Source organism: Saccopteryx bilineata, chromosome 4, assembly GCF_036850765.1.
Source record: "Saccopteryx bilineata isolate mSacBil1 chromosome 4, mSacBil1_pri_phased_curated, whole genome shotgun sequence".
Lineage (NCBI taxonomy): Eukaryota > Metazoa > Chordata > Mammalia > Chiroptera > Emballonuridae > Saccopteryx > Saccopteryx bilineata.
The window spans coordinates 3,737,495-3,762,218 of record NC_089493.1 but is presented as its reverse complement, the minus strand read 5'-3'; the positions used below and the strand labels follow the sequence as shown (position 1 = coordinate 3,762,218).

At 52.6% G+C, this 24,724-nt stretch overlaps 1 protein-coding gene across 1 annotated transcript in view; it reads left to right on the top strand.

Moving 5' to 3' along the window:
- The window catches only part of RCOR1 (REST corepressor 1), a 129,787-nt gene extending 115,245 nt beyond the window's left edge, over positions 1-14,542 (top strand). Inside the window, exons 9-12 of the mRNA XM_066274770.1 lie at positions 6,799-6,876; positions 7,089-7,146; positions 7,735-7,964; positions 11,677-14,542. Of these exons, the coding sequence (XP_066130867.1) occupies positions 6,799-6,876; positions 7,089-7,146; positions 7,735-7,964; positions 11,677-11,718 (408 nt within the window). The 3' untranslated portion in view covers positions 11,719-14,542. The remainder of the gene's footprint in view (positions 1-6,798; positions 6,877-7,088; positions 7,147-7,734; positions 7,965-11,676) is intronic.
- Positions 14,543-24,724: the final 10,182 nt, after the last annotated feature.

Sequence of the window (24,724 nt, the reverse complement as noted above, 5' to 3'; positions counted from 1 at the left end):
CACTCAAGCTGTGACCCTGCACTCAAGCTGGATGAGCCCGTGCTCAAGCCAACAACCTTGGGGTTTCAAACCTGGGTACTCTGTGTCCCAGACCAACACTCGATCCACTGTGCCCCCGCCTGGTCAGGCTGGTATGGTTTCTTTAATGTCTGGCTTTTATTCAGCACGTGAGATCCTCTCATGAAGTTTAGAGGCCTGGTTCTTACCCTTTGTCACTGCTGTGCAGTGTCCCACAAAGGAGACGTTTGTGGACACTGACAGGAACGTTCTCTTGGATGGCTCTTGGTGTACGATCTACTGCACTGTCCTGGTTAGATACAGACGTAGGAGTGGAGTTACTGGTTTGGGAGCAAGTGTAGATCCAGCATTAGAGAAAGGTACCACACAGATATCCAGAGCTGTCATGTCAGCTCAGGTGAGTTTTGATTGCCCTACGTCTGGGTCCCTGACTGTACCACTGTTGACATTTTGGTCTGGATAATTCTTCTTTGTGGGGAGCTGTCCTGTGCATTGTAAGATGTATGGTAGCATCTCTGGCCTCTACCCACTAAGAGGCCTAGTACACTCCCTCCACCAGCTGTGACAACAGGCATGTCCCCAGGCATTGTGAAATTGCCCTTGGAAGAGGGGGGGATACAAGTTGTCCTATTTCCCATTTTAAGGCTTGTTTTTTCACTCTGTTTTATTTTTGTACTGATTGGTTTTAGAGAGAGGGCAGGTGAGAGAGAGAAATACTGATATGTTTTCTACTTATTTGTGCACTCACTGGTTGACGTTTGTATGTGCTCTGAGTGGGGGGTCACACTGCAACCTTAGTGTGTCAAGATGATGTTCTAACCCAGTGATTTTCAAAGTTTTTACACTTGGGGACTGTTGAAAATAGAATAATTTTAGGGACCACATAGGCAGAAATCACCCTGAGCATAAGCAAATCAACTAAGATCATTGGGTCTAAAATCTTCATACAACATTGGGGTGGTTAATTGCTTGGCAGATTGGCGGTTGAAAAACACTGTTCTAACTAACTGAGCTACCAGCCAGGGCAGTTGTCTTTTCGCTTTCTTAATGGTATCTTTTAGTGAACAGAAATTCTTATTTTTAAGGTAGTCCAGTTTCTTATTCTTGTCTTTTATGGTTAGTGCTCTTTGAATTCTGTTAAAAAACGTTGTGTTTTTTTTTTAAGCCTGACCAGGTGGTGGCACAGTGAATAGAGTGTTGACCTGGGATGCTACGGACCCAGGTTCAAAATCCCAAGGTCACTGGCTTGAGCTCAGGGTCGTTGGCTGGGCTTGAGCGCCATCACCCTCAGCCCAGGGCACATATTAGAAGCAATCAATGAACAACTAAAATGCTGCAACTACGTACATGTTGAAGCTTCTCATCTCTCTCCCTTTTCTGTCTGTCTGTCTGTCTCTCTCTCTCACTTACTCACTTTAAAGAAAAACCAAAACAAAAAAGCCTTTTTAAAGGTCAGGAAGACATTCTGTCATGTGATCCTAGTGTTTTGTCAACTTTTACATTTTGATCTTCAGTCTACCTGGAAGTGTTTTTCTGTGTATGTTGTTACATGTAGAGTCAATACTTGTTTGTTTTATATGGATATCTAGCTTAAAAAGTACCAATTGTTGAAAAGACTGTCCTTTCTCTGTTGCAGGGCAGGGGGGTCTTTGTTTTCAACCCAGCGTCCATGTGTATGGTCAGGTTTGGGGTTTCCTATTGGTTCCTTTGGTCTGTCTGTCCATTCCTCACCAGCAGGTACTCTCTAGTTATAGGAGCGTTATAAACCTAGGTAGGGGATAGGGTAGGCTCCCCAAGATTGTTTTGGCTGTTCATGGCCCCTTTGTATTTCCATTTACAATTTAGAATCACCTCCCTGGTTTCCAGAAAAATAATTCTGCTAGCATTTTGATTGGGACTATATTGAATCTGTAGAATGAAATGGAGAATGAACATCTTCTGCTCCATGAGATGATGCACCCTCCACTTACAGGGTCTTCAGTTTCTCTGTCTTTTGCTCTTGTCTGTGCATAGGTCTTTGTGTCCTTGTGAGAGGTTTTCCTAGATATTTGGCTCTTTTCTGATGTTCTTGTAAAAGATTTTTTTAAAATTCTTTTTTACTAATTTATGGCTGGTATGAGAAATTGCTTATTTTTTGTTTGTTTTTTAAGATTTTATTTATTGATTTTTAGAGAGAGAGAGAGAAAGGTGGGGAGGAGTGGGAAGCATCAGCTTGTGGTTGCTTCCCCTATGTGCCTGACTGGCAACCCGGGGATTCGCACTGGCAACCTCAGCATTCCAGGTCGACGCTTTATCCTCTGCGGCAGCACAGGCCAGGCAGAAACGGCTTGTTTTAACCTAATTTTGCATAGTACTATCCTCCTCCCCTTCCCTTCCCTCTTCCTCTCCCTTTCCCAGTAATTCAGGGCAAATTGTGAACTGATGGTTTACTTTTAGTTTTTGCTGCTTAATTTGTTCATCTTGATGTCTCCCTTGGAAGGTTAACCGAGCCAGCTGTCATTTCAGAGATGCAGAGAGTGGGGTCAGCAGGCCTGGTTTGCCTTCTGGTGCAGGGAGGCCACGCACACCAGGACCAGGCGTGCCCCCTGGAACCAGAGAACTGGCTTCTTGTCTTGGCTGCTGGCACAGCTGCATTCTAATCTTAGGAGAATCACTTAATCTTCCTGGGCCTCTTTTCAAATGAGGAGATTAATCCTCGGCGGCCTGATCTTCCGGGATGTGCATGGGCTGCCGTATGCGCGTGCGCGTGGGAGCTGTGTTCGTGCGCGCGCGGTGGAGCTGTGTGCGCTCGGAGGCGTGCGCCGTGACCAGGCTGGGAGCTAGCAGCCGCATTTTATCCTTTCTGCAAGGGGACGCGTTGGCCCTGTGCCCAGTGCGTTGCTGGTGCTCGCTGCTTGAGGTGTGAGAAAGAAAAAAGGACCCTGCTTCCATGGAGGTGCTCCTGACTCTGTAGCACAGTTGATAAGAGGTTCTTTGGTTTCCAGAGCCAAGATCAAGAGCAGGCCTTTCTTTATTTGAAGGTAGCTACTCAAAGTTCACATCTCTAAAAGAGGCTGTGGAGTCTGATGCACTGAGAGAGGAGACAGGCTGTTTACTTCCCACAACCTTTTAGGGCTCCTGCCAAATGCATTCCTGGACTCAAAATGACAGCCAGTGACAGTGACGTTCTGTTCTGTAGATCTGAGGACTGTTCACCTGAAAGTGACAGGAAACCTGACTAACAATAGGTTTAACCAATCAAGGACTTATTTTTATCAAATGGCAAGAAATGCCCGCAGCTGTGGCGCTGGTGTCAGTCTGTCTGCCCAGGGATGCTCTCGGGGACCCAGCCTCTCGGACGTCCACTCTGCGTTCTCAGTGTGCTGGCCTTTCTCCTGGCTGTGGCACCTGTCTCAGCAGGAGCACAGACGCCATTTGTGGCCCTCGCATCTGTGTGGAGGGCCCTGAGGAGAGGAGACAGGGGTGGGGCTCTCCCATCTGCCCCTCCGCCGCGGCTGGAACGGGAGATTTCTGCGCGCTGGGGCTTCGCAGGGGCTGCAAGGACAGGTGCGCAGGGGGCTGGGGACGCGGGGGGGCCCGCAGCAGATCCTGTCGCGTGAGGTCTGAGTGGGGGGTAAAATGGTCCAACACTGAGGGAGAAACATGACAAACACAGGGATGCAGGACAGAGCAAGTCGTGTGCACCGGAAGCTCTGCAGAAGGCATCGAGCCGAGTCACCCGCTTTCCTGTTTTCTTAAATGCGGGTCACTCCTGGACCCTGTTTCTCCTCTGGCTTGTGGCCGTTCTGGCTTTCTTTCCGGTGGCAGTAAGCTGGCAACTAAGCCTTATTCTTATCCTGGTGAACACTGGATATTTCTGAGGTTGAAAATGCATCAGGAACAGAGGTATAGGTTGATGAGAGTTCAGAGCTAATACTGTATTTAGTTCAGAATCTGGGTGTTGCTTTGTAGCCACTCGTTTACTTCGTGCTCCTTCATTGATCTTGGAGAGAAAAGTGCATGTATTTACTGAAAAGTGAGGAGTTCTGTGGGTCAGGTGCCCCTCGTGCTCAGCACAGAAGTGCTATGCCGCTGGTAGCTGTGCTGTGAGCCCGCTCCTTCGGGAGTCGCTGAGAATTCAGCAGTGGCCATGGACGGGCTGGGGGCTTTGCTCTGTCCCTGTCTCTGCTGACCAGGGAGGCGTAGTGGACGGTTAGGCACAGTGCGCAAAGCAGTAATGTGGGAAAAGTAACGTGTGAGAAAATGAAGTTACTGCTGACCAAAATCAGGCTCGTGGAAAGTGGACACATGCTTTCTTTTTCTCCCCATAAGGCTCTGGGCTTCCACCCCATATGGGCAGTGGGTGCCTGGACAGTGCAGCTCTTGGCTACAGCTGTGGTCCTACTGAGCGCCTGCTGTCCCGTGTTCAGTCCCGGGTGCCGGGTCTGTGTTCTGTCAGGCGACCGCTGTCGTGATGGGGTGGACGAGGACTGCGTACACAGGAGCCTCCTGCTTGTCCTTTGCTAGCTGCCCTATGCAGGTCAGTGGAGGAGCTCAGTTGGATGCTCTTAAAGGAGACTGTGGGGACCTCAAGGTCTGGCTACCATGCTCTTGGTGTTTTTGTTTCCTTCAGTTAATTTAGTTGTTTTCATACCTTTATGAAAGTTTTTTTTTTTTTAATCTTCCAGAGAAGTGCCTCTATTTCAGAGTGTAGAAAAGGAGGAAAGCTCTAGAAAAAGAAAGTTTTAAAGGGCCTGATGCAGAGTGGAGGGTCCAGGCTGAGGTCTTGCTCTTACTGGCGGTCACTTCCAGGTTGTGAGCACAGCTCTTCCCGAGTCTCTGAGCTGGCCCCACCCCTGAGCCTCAGCCACTAGTCCGAACAAGTTCCCGGCTCTCAGCCAGCCCCCTGCACCCACTCTCACCGTGCAGGGTTCGTAGTGTCTTTGTCCCTGGACAGTCTGAGTTCCCCCCGTAAGGACTGCTCTGTGAGGGGCTCGTTACTCTGTTTACACTTAAGGGTTCGCTTGTTGGTAGAACTGTGGTGAGAGATGGGGATGCGTTCGTTGGGTCAGCCCAGCCTCGGCCTGTCATCTGTGATGACGTGTGATATTGTCTGTAATGTGTGATGATGTGTGAGGTCGTCTGTGAGGTCATCTGTGATGTATGATGTCATCTGAAGACGTCTGTGATGTTGTCTGATGATGTCTATGATGTCTGATGACGTGTGATGTTGTCTGATGACATCTGGGAAGACGTCTGTGAGGATGTTGAGGCTGCAGCCCTGTGGCAGTACATGTTCTTGTTCATTACTGGCACCTCCTTGCTTCAGCTGCTCTCCAGGCACTGCCGCAGGCTGATGGCAGCATTGGCGACTGACATGAGCAGACATGCTCTCTAGCTCCCTGGCTCTGGGGTGCACTTCCCTGTGCAGAAGTGACAGACCCCAAGCTCATGCCTGTCAGCACAGACGGCGGTACAGAGACACCAGTGCCTGAAAACGCAGTGGAACGTCCCGCTGCTGGTTAGTAACAGATAATGACAGAGAGAGATCATGTAGGCCACACAGAGATGTCTAGCTGTCCCGGGACCGCCGTTTGATTTGTGAGAACCCGTGGCTCACAAAGATGCCCTGGCCTGACCTGTGGTGGCACAGTGGATAGAGCATTGCCCTGGGATGCAGAGGACCCAGGTTTGAAACACCAAGGTCACCAGCTTGAGTGCGGGGTCACTGGCTTGGCTGGAGCTCCCAGGTCACGGCACATATGAGAAAGCAATCAATGAACACCTAAGGTGCTGCAACTATGAGTTGATGCTTCTCATCTCTCTCCCTTACTGTCCGTCCCTCTTAAGAAAAAAAAGAAAGAAAATGGAAAGATACCCTGTCCTGGGCTTTGCCACAAGGTTTTATAATCCAGGTGCTAGAGGAATTTTTCCTAGACTCCTCTACAAACAGGATGTCGTCTCAGGAGCATGTAGGTGACTGGACAGTCCAGATCAGGCGTCCCCAAACTATGGCCCGCGGGCTGCATGCGGCCCCCTGAGGCCATTTATCCAGTCCCCCCCCGCCCCCCGCCCCCCCCCGCCGCACTTCCAGAAGGGGCACCTCTTTCATTGGTGGTCAGTGAGAAGAGCACTGTATGTGGCGGCCCTCCAATGGTCTGAGGGACATTGAACTGGCCCCCTGTGTAAAAAGTTTGGGGACCCCTGGTCCAGATAGAGGTGTTTTCCAACCTCATCTTTTTCTGTCCGAGGACTCACCTCTTTCTCCAGCTCTTTCCAATGTCTCTTTGTACTCTTCACCATCAGATTCCTCCGGTCAGCTCGCACCGGTTCTGACAGCGGCAGGCTGACCGGCTGAGAGCTTACAGCCAGTGTCAGCACTGAGAGATTTTGGACGGTCTGCACATTTGTCTAGTAAAAGTTCCGGCCCTTGTTTTCTGTCATCTGAACCACCCCCCCTTTTCAAAACCATTTGTCAACACTGACGGTTCCGTTTCAGGGACCACTTCCCTCTTCCTGCTGTACTCCATGGGCACTGATGCTGCTGAAGAGGAGCATCTGATTTCTCTTCAGTTTCCCTGACTTCTGCCTGGGGTCCTTCCCTGGGGTCAGGTCCTTGTCCTGTCCCTTCTCCTGTGGGCACAAAGTGCAGATCTGTCCAGGAGCCTGGAGCTGGGCAGCCCTGAGCCCTCTGCTGGCCCCTCGGCCCTTGCAGGAAGGTGCCACCCACGGCCCTGTGGACCGCCCCACTGTGACCTGCTTCAGACTTATTTTTTAAAATAAAAATCTTTTCTCTCGTAGATTCAGAATATTAAACAGACAAACAGTGCTCTCAAAGAAAAACTTGATGGTGGCATAGAACCATATCGACTTCCAGAGGTAGGATTCTATTCACATCATCTCAGAAGTCATACCCGTGTTGTGTGTGTTTCAGTGTAATATCCATGGAACATAGCTCCAGTGTACACCTGTTAGAAAGGGGTAGACAAAATTTTACAGACCTCATTAATGTTAAAATCTGATACAAGAAAAAGATTCATTAACCCTCATGAGGACGCTTGGTATGCTAACGTGACTCCTTTGATGTCCAGGTCATTCAGAAATGTAATGCGCGCTGGACCACAGAGGAGCAGCTGCTTGCTGTGCAAGGTAGGCAGACCTCCTTCTCATAGAGCTCTCGGGGACGTGTGCCTCCAACCCGGCACGCCGCTCACTCCCATGGAGGCAGGTGCTTGCAAGAGTGCGTTCTCGCAGTGGACCTCGTTTTAGCTGCTTACCAGTTCTCTCTGGCCTTTACATCTTCCTTTCCTGGGTCCCACAAGGTGTAAAAGTTAGTATGGAGGTGTCAGTTTTAAAGGTATGAGGAGTTGATTTTAACAGATGTGTTGGGTTTTGAATAGTCGGTACAGAATCCCGAAAAGCAGACTGAGTGTGAGTGTTTTAAGGGTTGGGGGCTATTCTAGTGCTGGACCCCTGAAAAGACGAGGCAGAATGGCCACAACCATAGATTAATTGCTCGGCGACTTTAGTTTGCTAAACCAAGTGTGACACTGATGGCAAGGGAGAGGTTTCTGATGTCTGCTCAGCCATCCCAAGAATGGTGTCTAGGACACTGAGGCCTCAGTACCTGCTGTTAACACCTGTGCGTGTTCTCATCTGCGTGTGGGGAAGACTCGTGTGTGTGTTTTCATTGGTTTATTTCCTGTAGTGAAAAACAATGCTCTCTTCCATCCTTAGCCATCAGGAAGTATGGCCGAGATTTTCAGGCCATCTCAGATGTGATTGGGAACAAATCAGTGGTACAAGTGAAAAACTTTTTTGTAAATTATCGACGCCGCTTCAACATAGATGAAGTTCTACAAGAATGGGAGGCAGAACATGGGAAAGAAGAGACCAACGGGCCCAGTAACCAGAAACCTGTCAAGTCGCCGGATAACTCCATCAAGATTCCCGAGGAGGAGGACGAGGTACGTCTGCAGCCACGAGGCCCCTTTGCCGGGTTCTCGCTCGCTCTCCCCTTGGTTTCCTCGTGAGGGCCTTTCTCGGCCATAGAGAAGCTTTCAGGTTTCAGCTCTGTCAGTGACCTGACTGTTGCCTTTAAACACCGTATGTGACTTTATTCGGTATTTTGTCATTGTATGTATTGTTCACATTTGAATTCTTGAACAAATCCCCAATCTCATCCTAGTTTCCTCTAGCCACAGAATGTTCTGCATTCCGGTAGACCAGTAGTTCTTTATCTGCAATGGGAACCCGACCGAGGAGCAGGGCGGGGAAGCCACTCGGGCAGTGTCTGTAAAGTGGTCATGTAGAACGTGCGTCATCTCGCGGTGAGGTCAGGGAGCTTACAGGGCTGTCTGCACAGCCTGCAGCCAGGGCCACTGGGCCGTCTCTGCGGCCAAGCCTTCCAGCGCCTGAGACGGTCTAGAGCCGGCTAGTTCACAGCTTGACAGGACGGTTCCGGGTGTTGAGGGGGGCTGGCACTTCCAGGAGGGTGGCTGACCATCTATTAGTCTCCAGGAGTGGCGCTGCTTCTGTCAACCAGTCAGCAGAGACGAGGCAGGAAGACCTTTTCAAAAATGTTGACTTATTTATTTTAGAGAGAAAGGTAGAGAGAGCAACTTTGATCTGTTGTTCCCCTTATATATGCACTCATTGGTTGAATCTTGTGTGTGCCCTGACCGGGGATCAAACAGACAATGTTGGCATGTTGGGATGACGTTCTAACCAGCTGAGCAACCCGGCCAGGGTGGGCAGGAAGATTGTTGAGGCTGCAGGGACCCATCTGTCACCTCCCTGCTTCCCGTAACAGGGTTGTTGCCATCTCCCCACATACGCCTGGCCTGCCTGCTGCATGTTTGCCCCTCGTGCGCACAGGAGAGGCGGGCTGTGCACAGACAGGAGTTCATCGCCACGTTATATCTGAGTGTGCTCACATCTGTCTCCCAGCAGCCAGGTGGCAGGTTTGACGTTCCCTGTTCTCTGTCTGTGCTTTCCTCTGAGGAGCCCCTGCAGCTGTCACCCGAGGCTCCCTAGCCTGCAGGCCTTGTGGGCAGGCGGTTGCCACTGCCCGACCCACTGGCCACAGGGTGCTACCACGGTAACTCTGTGAGAATGGGGCTCTCTAGAGTCTTCTACCAGAAAAGCTTCGTGATAAGTGTGCAGAATCTGTGCTATTGCCAGGGTGACTGGTTCTCCCGAGTTGCGCCCGTGAGTGGACCAGCTTCAGCTCTGGAACATGCTACATATCAGCAAAACAGGGGTGCTTGTCATTTTTGGTGGTGATTTTTGTCCCAGTGCTAACGTCCCCGCAGCAGCAGGTTAACTTCCTGAAGTCCTAGACTGGACATAGGAAGCTCTAAAAAGATGAGAACTCCTAACGGCAGAGCGTTAGAATTTGTAAGAAAGAAAGCTCCCCTGAGTTTTTCCATTCAGTCCCAGGGAGCAGAGATAGTAAGAAACAGGCCCTCTGCCCTCTGCCACAATCACTGGGGCCAGTCATGCCGTCTGCCTTTCCTTCCGCCAGCTCCCCGTTGAGTGGCCCAGTCCGCCAGTTCTCTTCTCTTTGGTTGGTCCAGGGGCCACCCTGTGGGCCCCCTTCCCACACTGGCTACGTCACACCCTGCCTTTGGCAGTGGCGGCTACCACATCTAGACCACCCCCAGAAGCGGGTCCTCGCCTTCATGGTGGCTGATCTTCTGTGTGTCTTGAATACCCAGCCTGCTCTTCAGAGAGAGTGGTGTGTCTGACTTACCTCTGATATATAGTCTCTGTGTTTTCTTCAAAGCCCCTCCCCTCTTTGGTCGTTTAAAAAATGTGCACTCAGGTCCTGGCCAGTTAGCTCAGTGGTAGAGCATTGGCCTGGCGTGTGGAAGTCCCGGCTTTGATTCCCGGCCAGGGCACACAGGAGAAGTGCCTATCTGCTTCTCCATTTTTCCCCCTCTCCTTCCTCTTTGTTTCTCTCTTCCCCTCCCACAGTCAAGGCTCCATTGAAGCAAAGTTTGCCCGGGCACTAAGGATGGCTCCATGGCCTCTGCCTCAGGTGCTAGAATGGCTCTGGTTGTGACAGAGCAATGCCCCAGATGGGCAGAGCATCGCCCCCTGGTGGGCATGCCGGGTGGATCCCGGTCGGGTGCATGCGGGAGTCTGTCTCTCTGCCTCCCTGCTTCTCACTTTGGAAAAATACAAAAAACAAACAAACAAAAAGCTGCACTCAATGTCTGTCTCACGTGTGCACTCTTCCACACGCCTTTCGTCCGTCTTTTCTTGCTCCTTGTAGCACAGCCCGCACACGCTGGGTCCCGGATCCATTCTCCGTGTGCAGAGGAAGTGACCTGCTGGGGCCAGCTGCTTTTCTGTGCCCCAGGTCTGAGGGGAGTGGCCAGGATGCGGCCCAGCTGTCTGTCTCATCAGTGCTCAGAACTGTGGCCCTGTCGTTGCACATAGCTCAGCAGCTGAGAAAGCTGTCAGCAGGGCCTGCCCACTCTCATGCCACAGAGTCTGTGTCTGTGCCGCTCAGCTGGGGGGGAGGGGAGCGCATGAGGACACCACAGGGCCTGGGGCAGGAGCCCGCACCTAACTGGCTGACAGGTTCTGAGACTAATCAAAACATCGCATAACAAACCCAATTTTCCCACACACTGATGGTGTCAACAAGAGTAGGTTCCTAGGGAAGGATGTGGGGCCTGCTGTACAGACATGGGCCCGGGCTCTTGAGACCCCGAGTTCTCTGAGGTGGACAAGGTTGGGAAACGGGTGGGGGCGTCGGAAAGGGTGTGGAGCATGCCGAAACGGACAGGTCAAAGAGAAGGGCTGAGATTTCCACTTAAAATGAGAGGGCAGTACTGTGTGTTGCCGGTGAGAAGTCTCCGGGCGTGACTGGCTAGCGGCAGTGCTCGTGGACTGGCTTCCTGTGAGGGCAGCCGCTTCCGGGCTCCGGGTGTGCGGCCCCGTTGTGTGCCGGCCGCAGAGCAGCACGAGGGAGCAGTGAGCTAGAGACCCAGCGGGCTGCGGGCTGCGGGCTGGGAGTCCGCTTTGAAAATGAGAGTGGGGTCAAGAAATGCCTGGGAAGCTTTTACAGAGGCCCCTGCGGTCTGAGGGATCGCAGGAGTCCGTGTCCCAGCGGATAGGGCTGTCTGCTGACCCGGGCAGGTGCCGACCGCCCCCTCTGGGGTTGTATTTAATCCTGTGCAGCCTGCCCTGTGGTGGCGCAGTGGGTAAAGCGTTGACCTGGAACACTGAGGTCACCGGTTCAAAACCCTGGGCTTGCCTGGTCAAGGCACATATGGGAGTTGATGCTTTCTGCTCCTCCCCCCCTTTCTCTCCCTTTCTCTCTCTCCTCTCTCTAAAATGACTAAAAATAAAATCTTAAAAAAAAAAAAGGAATCCTGTGCAGTAGGCACTGTCATGGTGTCTGTTCTGTGGCAGAGGAAAGGGCCTCGGAGAGGGTAACTCGTGTGAGTACATGCAGAGGCGGGGCCTGGGCCCAGGCGTCCACCTGTACAGGCCGCACTGTCTGGCGCAGCCCCTGCCTTGGCCTGCCCTTAGAAACCATCTGTCTGCTGTGCCCTCTGTTGACAGGGCCGGCGGCAGGGCTACCCTCTCCCTCGTGCAGGGCGCTGGAATGAGCCATTCGTGTTGTTTCTGCTCTTTGATTCTTTCTTCTTCTCTTTTCCTCAGGCTGCTTCTGTTCTTGACGTCAGATACGCATCTGCCTCCTGAGAGACTGGCGGCGTCCAGCACTTGGTGTGGACAACTGCGCTGCCCAGGATAGCAGGTACCACCAGACTTCACCTGGCCGTCGGCACCACGTCTCTGGACAAGCAGCTATTACCAAAAAGGCATCCTCTTCCGGTCCCATGCTACATCTGCCTTAAATCTGTGCTCGTTCCTCGGTGTTGGCGCCAATCCCCAGAGAGCGCCATGCATCTCGTACCCTGCCTGCGTGCTGGGGGTCTCCTGGCCTGCGCGCCACCCTGACTCTGGGGGTCGCCTCCCTGGCTGGAGCCCCAGAACCCCATCAATGGCAGCTCTTCCCGGCAGCAGCTTCAGAACAGGTCGTGGCTCCGAGGGCACGACTCTGTTCCTGCATGGCCTGCAGTTTCTACTTTGTGCATAATGTCATTTTCAGAGTAACTGTGACCTTGTTGGTCTTCTAGAAAGTTTCTCTTGTTCTTTTCTGAGGCATCCACCTAAATGAGATCATGCTTTTTGGAAATCACAGTATACTGGCAGACTGCATTATCACCTTTATTGTGCCAAACGTTCTGACCCAACTCCCATTTCCCTGAAAGTAGGGTGTAATTATGGTCTATAAAGCTAGTTCCCTTCTCCCTGCCCCGTCGGTAGAAGCTGAATGCAGCAGCTCTCTTTGGACACGTAGCTTAAAAAGGAACGTGGACCTCAACACTTTCTGCCTTCAGCTCAGCATTGCAGCCCAGGGTGGGTGCCACCCTCTTTCCCGATTCCCCACCGCCACCACCCACCTCCAAGAGCTGTGGCCCACACCACTGAGCCTGGTGCTTGTACGTTTGGAATCGGTGCCTTCTCCTCTCGGCAACCATGTTCTCAGTCCTCTTTCTGTTTCAGTGTCTTATTTCTTGCTTAACGTTTCTTGCTTGCCAAAGATGACATCACTGAGATTGGGAGATGGGAGGGCTCGCTGCAGATTCCAACCACGTGCAGATGTTCAGTGTCAGGTTAGCTCAGCAAAGGATGTTAGAATAGCTGGTGAGGGTTTCATGAAAGTACACATTGTGTGTTCCCGTCCTCTCGGTGTGCTTGGCCTTTTTCCTGTCACTTCATGTGCCCTTTGGCCCTTCACGCACTGGTGTGACCACGTGACCACCGCCCTCTCTGTTCATGGTCAGTGCAGAACAGAGGGACATGATCAGTGGGTTGGTTTTAGGGAGCCCAAGACGACAAGAAGCAGTCTGCAGAGTGCTGTGTACTGCCTTTCGGCTGGACTAGAAACAAGTGTAAGTTTCTAGTAAATGTCCTGAGACTTCCAGGGCTGCTTCTCTTCTCTCAGCAGACCGAGGGCCTGCCGGGTGGCTGCAGGCTAGACTGGCACAGCACAGTGCCTGCTGCCCGCCCACGGCCCGCTCGGCCCGCACTAAATAATGCTGAAGGAGCTTTTGGTTGTCGTTCCTGCATCATTTAAATATTATTCCTGCTTTCAGTACCAAAAAAAAAAAAGTAGATGCTTTAAGGCGGCATAAAGAGAATTCTTAGCAATTTAAAATATGCAGCTAAAATTCTGTGTTTCTGACTCCCAAGCACCTTGCTTTTTAAAAAAAAATTTAAGCCAGCTGATTTTCTTTTTAGGAAAAAGATCAGCCCAAGTCATAGATTGTTTGGAATTGGACCATTATTGTGTTTTTTTTTTTTTAAGGAATCTAGACAAAGGTCATCTAGAAGGGAGGGAGTGAACTGGGACTGTCCCTGTGCTTAGTGTCTGTGTCAGGGAGGAGCAGGTGGAGAAGGCCAGGGGCAGGCACAGGGCAGCCCCGTTCCTGCCCTGCCTGGGCAGCAAAATAACACTAGTCACCACGGGGGGCTGTCTCTGCATCGTATGCCTGCTGTGTCCTTGCAAATAGTGGCAGCACACGGAGAGGAGCCAGCGTGCATTTCGCACATCGCGCTGGGGGACACTAGGCATAAACAGACGTGTCAGTCTCCCCTCCGTCCCCACCACCACCTTTCTCTCCGCGGATGCGGTCGGCAGTCTCCTGTCCCTCTCTGCGCGCCCGGGCTGTTTCCTTAGGAGTTGATCCCTTCTGGTGACACTGGAGAGCTTGCTGCTGGCTCTTCTGCACCGGGGCAGTGCGCCATCACCGCCACCTGTGCCAGACCTGCCCGCTCTGTGCTGAGCCCCACCTCTCTCTGGCACTGAGCACTCTTGCTCCCAAAGAGTCTCTGTGCTGGTCCCCTGGCAGGGGCGGCCGGGCGGCGGCTTCCCCATGGGGAAGAGGGGTGCGCTGCTCTGCTCTTCCAGAAGGGAGGAAGACGGCTGTCCGCCTGACTGGCTCTGTGGTGGCTGCACGCGCACAGCAGCTCTCTGTGTCCAGCTGTCTCCTCACACTGTCTCTGCAGTCATGTTGTACATGCAAGAAACTAGCCTCGCTTTAGAAGTGAAGTGGCCCGGTCTTACTCACGCCAGGACCTTTTAAACATATCAGACTCCAGGGCGTCGCAGGTCTTGTCTGGATGTGCCAGGGTCCACAGCAACATTGGCTTCGGATGCAATGTTCACTTAAGCTTTGTCTTCTGAAAAATTATCAATGTGAATGTCATAATGACATATATATTTTTGTGGAAAATTTCTCCTAAGTATAAGTTATTGTGAAAAATATAGTACCATTGAAACAAATGATAGTTTTAGTTTAGAAATCCTAAAAAGAGATAAATTGTATTGCATATGCATTAAAAGTTTTGTTTTATTTAATTTTATGTAGCTATGTAAAGTGTTAGGTAAATTTTTTTTTTCACTTATCCATTGAAATACCTTGTTACTTGAATATTGTGCTGGCCGGTTTGAGACAGTGATCGATTCTGTAATGTAGCTCTCCTGCCCGGCCCTGCCTCGCTGTGGTGACGGGGTGGGGGGCAGCGGTCAGTGTGAGTGTGACACGCCCACTGCTGTCGTGTACCTGTGTGACCAAGACATCAGTTCCGTGAAATGGTTCTTGATAGTTTTTAACCTACAAAGAAAGACCCCTTTGCTGGTCACAAACCTCTCATCAAAAAGTGAGTAATGAAAAAAAAAAGAGTCTTACAACCTGACTGTGGTGGACTAATGAAGCAGTTGTTTTCTGTGTACATAAAAGTTCCCTCAGATATCACACGCCATTATAAGTGTGCTCATTGTCACTTTAAATTTCGCCGACCCCTTATTTTTGTCTTTCTGGATATCAGATGTACTATTGGTATAATTACATACCAAAAATAAGCCAAACAGTGCATTACACTAACTGGACCCCTGCTTACGTGAGCACAGGAAAGGTGGAGCCAGCCCCGCCGGGGCCTCGCGCCCGATTCCAGCCCGTTTCCAAATCCACTGACCCAGACGCAAGTTTTTCATGTCAAGTGACGCTTTCGCCTCAACGTTGACTCCAGGAAGCCAGCTCCTCTGCGTGGTCTCCATGCAGTGCTCAGAAACAGCCGCCCCTGCCGCTCCCTGGGTCCCTGCAGCTTTTCCCAACCAGAGAAGCACAATCGCCCTAACGTTACAATTCAGAAGGAAGGTCAGTATCGTCTATGCATGTTGTATGATAATGAGTGTTTACAGTCACCTTCTCCTACAACTAAAGTTTATATCCTGCAGTGGATAGTATTCCATTATGTAGACTTTATCAACTTTGCTAAGTGCTTTTTAGATTGCTTAAGATTTTTCCAAGATTTTAAAAGATGTATAAGGTTAAGTGTGCAGATATAATGGAAATGCTGTATATCTTTTGAAGTGATAAAATCCACGTTGGGATTTTAAAGAACAGATGTTGTAATAACGCTGTGTAAGTAATATTTTAATGTCTCCTTTTGCCTGTTTTCTATCTCAGTACATTCATGATGGTGAATGTTCATAGCATTATAATTGCTTAGCCATTGGATAACATTTGTTAGTGGAGATTGGAAGATTTATTTGTGAAATTCTGCAGAATTCATTTTTCTATTTCCAATATTTGCCGAGGTTAAATAAAAATTTTCAAGCCATTGATGTAATAAAATATGAAACAAAACGATTTTTTTTTTGCACACACCCCCATCAGAGCAGTAACGGCTTGACAAAGGAGTGGGGGCGTCAAGTGCACTGGGGGAGAAGCGCTGATGCGCCCCAGCCCTGTCCTTGAGGGGAAGATCCCGTTTCGTCCTGTGCTCGGCACCGAGCGCTGGGGTCCGTGGCTGCTGAGCCAGACGGCATGTGCGGTTTCCAGGCTCTTGGCTTGTTCCTGGAGCGATCTGCTGTTCGGTTATTCATTGTCAAAGTACTGGTAAAAAGTGAATTCCAACTCAAGACCTGGTGGTCGTGCATTTGAAGTCAGGCTAAAGAGCATTCTGTGGTTTCTGGTTTCAGGTCCTCTGCTGCCCCCTCCCCCCTGGTGGGCCCTGGCAAGTCCACCAGCAAACCTGTCTTGTCTGGCCTGGACAGGCCTCTCAGTCACCCTCCCGCTGAGATCCGGGCCAGGAGCGCTTTTTAGACCTGAGGAGTGGGGAGGAGTCGTGCTGCATGGGGCATTCTTGGGGACGGCCCAGAGGCAGTGGCCATTGCGGGTGTTCCAGCAGACTCTGTGGGTCAGTTCCAGTCAGGTCAGGGCTCTGGCTCCGCAGTGTCCTGTGGAAGGTGTCGGAATTTCGTAGGGTTCTTTGGTGATCTGCGCACCAGCTGCTTGCCCGCCTGTGGCCAGTGCCTAGTGGATGCCGCTGCTCGGAAGACTGAGAGAAGCCACGTACATTCCCCACGGGCTCCGCAGGGGCGGAGGGAATGCAGCCCAGTCCGCCAGCTCCCGGGCTCCTTTCTCGGGCGGCCCTGGTGGCATTTTGGGGTGACAAGAGGCTGGCCGCGTAGTCCCACAGGACTCTCCAGCTCGCTCTCAGTAGCATTAGAAATTCCCTGGCTCGGGTCTGGGCAGGTGCTGAGGAGCCTCAATTCTGCAGAGACTATGACAGTTGTTTTGTCTATGGTGGCTCATGGCACTTGATTAATTGAAAAGTTGAGCCTGACCTGTGGTGGCACAGTGGATAAAACATTGACCTAGAATGCTGAGGTCACCAGTTCAAAACCCTGGGCTTGCTTGGTCAAGGCACATAAGGGAGTTGATGCTCCTCCCCCTTCTCTCTCTCTTTCTCCTCTCCAAAATAAATAAATGAAGAAAAAAAAAAAAGAAAATTAAGTTGAGCCTGACCAGGCAGTGGTGCAGTGGATAAGTGTTGGCCCGGAACACAGAGGACCCAAGTTTGAAACCCCAAGGTTGCCAGCTTATCCGTCTTGAGCATGGTGTCACTGGCTTGAGTGTGGGATCATAGACATGACCTCATGGTCGATGGCTTGAGCCCAAAGGCTCTGCTAGAACCCCCCTGTGAAGGCACATATGAGAAAGCAATCAATGAACAACTAAGGTGCCACAACAAAGAATTGATGCTTCTCATCTTCCTTCCTGTCTGTCCCTCTCTCTGTCTTTGTCTCTCTCACAAAAATAAATAAAAATAGAAAAGTAAGGCCCTGGCCGGTTGGCTCAGTGGTAGAGCGTCGGCCTGGCGTGCAGGAGTCCCGGGTTTGATTCCCAGCCAGGGCACACAGGAGAAGCGCCCATCTGCTTCTCCACACACCCCCCCCTCCTTCCTCTCTGTCTCTCTCTTCCCCTCCAGCAGCCGAGGCTCCATTGGAGCAAAAAGATGGCCCGGGCACTGAGGATGGCTCCTTGGTCTCTGCCCCAGGCGCTAGAGTGGCTCTGGTCACGACAGAGCGATGCCCCAGAAGGGCAGAGCGTCGCCCCCTAGTGGGCGTGCCGGGCACATGCAGGAGTCTGTCTGTCTCTCCCCATTTCCAGCTTCAGAAAAATACAAAAAAAAAAAAAAATAGTTGCTTAAGTCAGTGATTTTCAACCTTTTTACACTTGGGGAGAGATGAAAATAGAATTATTTCAGGGGCTGCTAAGGCAGAAATCACCCTGAACATAAGTGAATTCAACCAAGATTGTTGGGTCTATAATCTTCACACAGCATTGGGGTGGTAAGCGCTTTCACAGACTGGCATGGAATTTCTGTGGCCTGGTCTGCAGACCAGCAGTTAAAAACACTGGCCTGGCATTACTGAGGGCTGCCTTGCCGGCCCCCAAGGACCAAACGTGTGTTCTTTGACTTCCGGCTCATTGTAGCCTTGCCAGTGGGGCCTGCCATCGCTGCTTGGCAGACAAGGAAACCGCGACCTAGAGAAGCACGTCCCGCCCAAGTTGGGACACGAGGAAGTGCTGAGCAGGCAATGAGGCTCCGCTCAGACCTGCATGTGCACAGGCCCTGCTCTGTGTTGAAATCTGCTGTCACCTGGTCACCCCCTTAACCTCCCAGGCCTGTTTCCTCATCTGCAAAGCAAGATGATGGACATTTTATTTTATTTATTTTTATTTTTTTCTGAAGTGAGAAGCAGGGAGGCAGACAGACTCCCCCATGCGCCTGACCGGGATCCAGCCGGCATGCCCACCAGGGGGCAATGCTCTGCCCATCTGGGCCGTTGCTCCATTGTGACCAGAGCCATTCTAGTGCCTGAGGCAGAGGCCATGGAGCCATCCCCAGCACCTGGGCCATCTTTGCTCCAATGGAGCCTCTCTGCGGGAGGGGAAGAGAGAGAGAGAGAGAGGAAGGAGAGGGGGAGGGGTGGAGAAGCAGATGGGCGCTTCTCCTGTGTGTCCTGGCCAGGAATCGAACCCAGGACTCCTGCACGCCAGGCCGACGCTCTACCACTGAGCCAACCAGCCAGGGCCACAATGGCCATTTTAAATGGTGGCCAGCTTCACTGAGCTAGTAGGGGGCATGTGTCCGTCTAGCCCTGCTGCCTGGTATAGAAGAGACTCTTTGTTCCTGTGGCCTTCAAGTGAAGCAGAGGCCTCACTTCGCCACCTCACCCCGGCCGGTGACAGCCCGGCCATGCGGGACGCGCTCCGCCAGCACAGGGTCACCGTGCGCATTCACGTCGAACAGGCACGTACCGTGCTCAGCTCCACGTAGGTCAGCACGCCCTCCTCCTCCACCCACCGTTCCAGAAGCTGACAGTGACTGTCCCTTGCCATTGTTGTCCTGGGACGCCGGGCCACTCTTCGCTGTTCAACAGGCAGGCCCTGACTTTCCAGGGGAGGGACCAAGGGCGGAGTTGAAGGGACACACTTAGGGACACTCGGCCAGTAGGCAGGGGTTAGGTTGGAGCCCCCAGCGTGCTGGCATCGTAACGGAACTGCGCATCAGGCTGGCCGCTGCCGCGTGGACTGAGCTGGGGCCTCTTCGGTTTGGCTCTGCCCGTAGCTCCACCTGCTCCCCACCAGCAGCTGCAGCGAGCAGGCCCCTGGTGCCCAGGTCTGAGTCACAGGCCTGAGGGACCGCTGCTGGGGTGGCCCATCCCACCTGCGGCCGCCTGCGGTACCCTCTTCCTGCAGGGACCCTGCCTCTCCGGGCTGCTCGGCCTCTCACGGGCCCTGACGCCCTCTGAGCACAGCACCTGCCCCTAACCCTGCATGGCTCCCGAGGCCTCAGTCCTCCTCCTCTTCAGCTGAGACCTCATTGATCCCCCTGCATCGCCCCCCCCCCCATGACTCTGGGCTGTCCACGGTGGACCCGGCCATTTCTCCACCTGACCTGTCTCGGGCCCCTGCGGGAACACTGCCTGGCCATCGAGGGCGGCTCCACAGACCCCCCTCCCTGGGGTGAGACCCTGGCTGTCCGCACCCCTGGGACTCTGCTCCCAGCATCAAGGCCTTCACAGCCGGGCTCATCCATAGTGCTGCCCGAGTCCAGCCCTGACCACAGGGCAGCCCTGGACCTGTTCTCTCTGACACCATTTGTAGGAAAGACCTGGAGTAATGGCCCCATGAGTCACGCTGCTGCTGCGTGTCCTTCTCTGTGTCGTCGTCATCTGGCCCAACTCCAGGCTGGCTTCCTGGCTTGCTTCACGCTGGGGGACCTTTGCTAGCAGGTCACGAGCACCAGGGCATGCCTGCCTCTGCTGCTGGGGACCCTGCTGCCCTATGAAGAAGTTGGGGACAACCTCCTGGGGACAGGGCTGGCTGACAGCCAGTAGAAACCACCAGATTCATGCCTGAGGCAGCCCAGCCCTGCTGGAGCCACCAGGAGCCGCCCAGAACTGCCCAGGTGACCCCAGTCTGAAATGAAATGACTGGTGCTTTAAGCTGCCGACGAGGGGCGTGGCTTGCAGAGCAGCAGGGAGCAGAGCCGCTTGGAGAGGCCTCAGACTAGGGGCGAGTGTGGAAGTTTCAGGTGCAGAGAAGGGCAAGCACTCAGACTCGTGGAGTTGGGGTGCTGCTTGGCTGCACAGCTCACAGAGGCCAAGTCACATGTCCCTTCCTGGAGAATGCGGCAGGCTGGCGGTAAGGAGGGCGCAAGCTCGCTCTTTCTGTCTCCAGGGCCAGGACAGCCACCTTGTCTGGCTCTGGGGCTGGTGGTGCGGAGTCCCAGTGTGACCCGTCACTGCAGAGAAACCACTGCAGCCCTTGGAATTGCTCCTCTGGGGTCCCTGGGACAAGCCCAGGGCTCCAGCCCAGAACTCACTGGGCACATTGATCGGGGGGGCAGGCTGAGGTGGCGGCTGCTGTCCGCAGTGCCTTCCAAACTGAGAAGGTGGTCCTGCTGGTGGGCTGCCTCTTCCGCACGGAGACTCGGAGTTGAGACGCTCTGTTCCTCTTCCCGCATCCCTCAGCCCACGCTCTCCTTGCCTTCCTGTTCCTGCCTCTGTTTGCCGGCTCAGAGGCCGAGTCGTGCCAGGCGCTGGGGCTTCGGCTCTGCCCCTGAACACTGGCCTGAGGCCAGCATCTTCACCCTTGGGCCGTGTTTCTGGGAAGAGGGGAGGCATCTTTCTTTCTTTCTTTCTTTTCTTTCTTTTCTTTCTTTTCTTTCTTTCTTTCTTTTTTTTGTATTTTTCTGAAGCTAGAAACCGGGAGAGACAGTCAGACAGACTCCCGCATGCGCCCAACTGGGATCCACCCAGCACGCCCACCAGGGGGCAATGCTCTGCCCCTCTGGGGCGTCGCTCTGCTGCGACCAGAGCCACTCTAGCGCCCGGGGCAGAGGCCAAGGAGCCATCCCCAGCGCCCGGGCCATCTTTGCTCCAATGGAGCCTTGGTTGCGGGAGGGGAAGAGAGAGACAGAAAGGAAGGAGAGGGGGAGGGGTAGAGAAGCAAATGGGTGCTTCTCCTGTGTGCCCTGGCCGGGAATCGAACCCGGGACTTCTACACGCCAGGCCGACGCTCTACCACTGAGCCAACCGGCCAGGGCCTCCTCTTTCTTTAGATGCCCCAGTGAGAAGGTGGCCACCCAGCAGCAGCTTCCCTACGTGACAGGTGTGTCCCTGCTGCCTCCCACACCAGCTAACCGGCAGGACAGGGCAGGGAGATGTTCCCAGTCTGTCCAGTGTCCCCGCAGGCCTGCGAAGTGGGGGGGGCTAGCATGCTCTGCACAGCCCTTGTGCACCCCAGGGCACCCAACAGCAGGGCGGGCAGTGGGGGACTCAGGTGGGGAACCCTGGTCCCGGTGCCTGCCTGCGGTGTGAGCTCAGCTGAGTCCTTCATTCGAGGGGTTCATTTGGTCATCGACATGTCGTTATGGACCCCACAGTGGAGCACTGGGAGAGTGATTGAGCAAGACAGACGGACAGGGTCTCTGCCCTCATGGAGCCCAAACTCCAGGGGGAGACAAAGGAGTGGAAACACCCACGCGAGCGAGGTGACCATGAGGAGATCTGTGGGTGCTGCTGAGGCAGCCAGGACCGAGGATGGGCCGGCAGGTCACTGCCGGCCTCAACCCACCTCATCCCAGGGCCGCCTTCCTGTGTGGGGCCCAGCGTGACTTTGTCAGCCGCCTTGGTCGGGCTGAGCGTAGCCTGACGTTCATGATCCCTGACAGATTTAGCTGTGAGTGGCTCCAAGGCTTTTGGTAGTGGGAAGACCAAAGCTAGTGGGTCCCCAGCCACGGCCACCTGGCCCAGGTCGGGATGGGGACCTGCCTGTCCCTGTGTTCCCAGCTCAGAGCCCAGACTGTGCTCTCTGAATGCCGGTGCCCAGGAGAAGCAGCTGGTTTCCTTAGGGACCGAGAAGCCTGGGAATCTCATCTGCAGATTCCCAGAAGCCCTCAGACTGATGTGGTTGTGTCTGAAGCACTTGGAAGCTGATACAAGAGGCCTGTCACTGGTGTCACATGGACCAGTTTGCCATCACAACCATAATGACTGATGATTCCAAAGTTTATAATGATTCAACACCCATCATAAGGCATTCTTGGAGACAAGAGGATACTGGACATGCATCCAACTTTCCTATCCAGACTGCTTTTCAGCACAATCAAATCATCGGGGGCAAAGCTCCTTGTAGAAGAATTCCAACTAATGCACGCAGAAGAAGATGGCAGAAGTAGAAAATGGCTAATTTGCAGCCCCTGATGTAATCAAGGATCTAGTCATATCATCCAACAGCTGCTAAAGCCATCAGAGGGAAGGAAGGTTGACAGTGAACATGGTAATCAGCGTTGCCCCTGCCCTGCTGACAGCCTGAGCGTGAAAGCCTGTGCCCGGGAAGATGGCAGAGCCACGAGCAGTGGGCACCAGCCTCTTCACTCAGACTCTTGCTGGGGCTGAATCTGGCTGATGTAACTGTTTTGGAACTCTGGAGCCTACTGTAGCCTTGCAACTTGCAAGTCTTAGACAATAAGTTATGATTACTCTCCATCAATTTCAGCTTATGGCATAATAACAGCCGCCCAGCCCAATGGCTGGCAGCCGCGTGCCCGCTCTCGGGGCAGCTTGCACACAGCTTGTGGGAACAAGGACCGTGTCCTCCCAGTATCGGGATCTGTGTTCTGATCATAGATCTGTTGTTGCAGGCCCCTCCCACAACATCCAGGGGACTTAAAGGACCAACCCCTTCCCCAACTATGTACAGTGTGGGTGGTAGACAGCTGAAACCTTGCTGGCTTGAGGTATCAGAGTCCAGCTGATCCTTGAACAACATAGGTTTGCACTGTGGGGGGGGGGGTCTACTTATACGCAGATGTTGTTTCAGTAAACATCCAGTTGGTCCTCTGTGTCCCTGGGTTCTGCATCAGCGGATTCAACCCACTGCGGATTAGAAACAGTATTTTCAATCCAAGGTTGGGAATCCTCAGGTATGGAAGGGCCCATGTTATGCGTTGCTCATGACGTTCAATGTCTATGTACATAAGGGACTCCAGCATCCGTGGGTTTTGGTGTCCCCAGGGAGAAGAGAGGCCCTGGAGCCAGTCTCCCACGGTGCTGAGAGATGACTGTAGTTAAGTTGTTTTGTTGTTGTTGTTGTTGTTTTACAGAGACAGAGAGTCAGAGAGAGGGACAGATAGGGACAGACAGGCAGAAAGGGAGAGATGAGAAGCATCAATCATCAGTTTTTCATTGCAACACTTTAGTTGTTCACTGATTTCTTTTCATATGTGCCTTGACTGTGGGGCTACAGCAGACTGAGTAACCCCTTGCTCGAGCCAGCGACCTTGGGTCCAAGCTGGTGAGCTTTGCTCAAACCAGATGAGCCAACACTCAAGCTGGCGACCTCGGGGTCTCGAACCTGGGTCCTCCGTATCCCAGTTCGATACTCTATTCACTGCGCCACCGCCTGGTCAGGCTGTAGTTAAGATTTTGTTGAGTCAAAAGTTATACATGAGCCCTGGCCGGTTGGCTCAGGGGTAGAGCATCGGCCTGGCGTGCAGGAGTCCCGGGTTCAGTTCCCGGCCAGGGCACACAGGTGAAGCGCCCATCTTCTTCTCCACCCCTCTCCCTCCTTCCTCTCTGTCTCTCTCTTCCCCTCCCGCAGCTGAGGCTCCATTGGAGCAAAGATGGCCCAGGCACTGAGGATGGCTCTGTGGCCTCTGCCTCAGGCACTAGAATGGCTCTGGTTGCAATAGAGCGACGCTCCAGATAGGCAGAGCATCGCCCCCTGGTGGGCATGCCGGGTGGATCCCGGTCGGGCGCATGCAGGAGTCTGTCTGACTTCCTCCCCGTTTCCAACCTCAGAAAAATACAAAAAAAAAAAAAAAAAAAAAAGAAGAAAAAATTTTGGAACATCATTCCAAGTGCTCAAATTGAAAATTGCCAAACAAGAACTCGCTATCTCTAGCGAAATCTTTAAAGTGAAGGAAAACAAGGACATTTTCTATAAACAATAATGAGAGAATTTGTCCCAAGCCAATCTCCACTCTAAGAAGTGCTAATGAGACTAGTTTGTGTCTAAGGGGTGACTCCTGCTGACCACTCAGATCTACAGGTGGGAAGTGCATAGCATTTCCTGTGGCTGTGGGAAGTGGGGGTCAAGGACTAGGGGTGTCTTCAAGGGCCAGTCAGAAGACAAGCCACTTGGGTCAATGGAGAAGATTTTTGATGGTTTTTTTTTTTTTTTTTAAGATTTTATTTATTGATTTGAGAGAGGAGAGAGAGAGAGAGGAAGGGCAGGGGGGAGCAGGAAGCAAGCCTGAGGTTTTGAACCGGCAACCTCAGCATACCAGGTTGAGACTGGACCCACAGCGCCACCACAGGTTGGGCTTTGTTTTCAACTTTTCTTGACATTCAGAGTTTTGTTTTAGTGTCAGGTGTACGGCGCAGTTGTTCGATAGTCGTATACTTTACAAAGCGCCCCTCCAGTATTTCCAGTACCCAGCCGACACCGTCCATCATTATTACGATATTATTGACTACGTACATTCCCTGCGCCCTACTTGACGTCCCCGGGACTGATTTGTAACTGCCGGTCTGTGCGTCTCAATCCCTTCAGCTTTCTCACCCAGCCCTCCAACCTCCCTCCCCTCTGGAAACCCTCTGTGTAATCTTTGTGAGTCTGTTTCTGTTTCGTTTGTTCGTGAGATTCCACATATAAGTAAAATGATACGGCATGTGTCTCTCTCTGTCTGACTTATTTCATTTGGCATAATGCTCTCTAAGGCCATCTACATTGTCACTAACGGTAAGATTTCCTTCTTTTTTTTTCATGGCTTA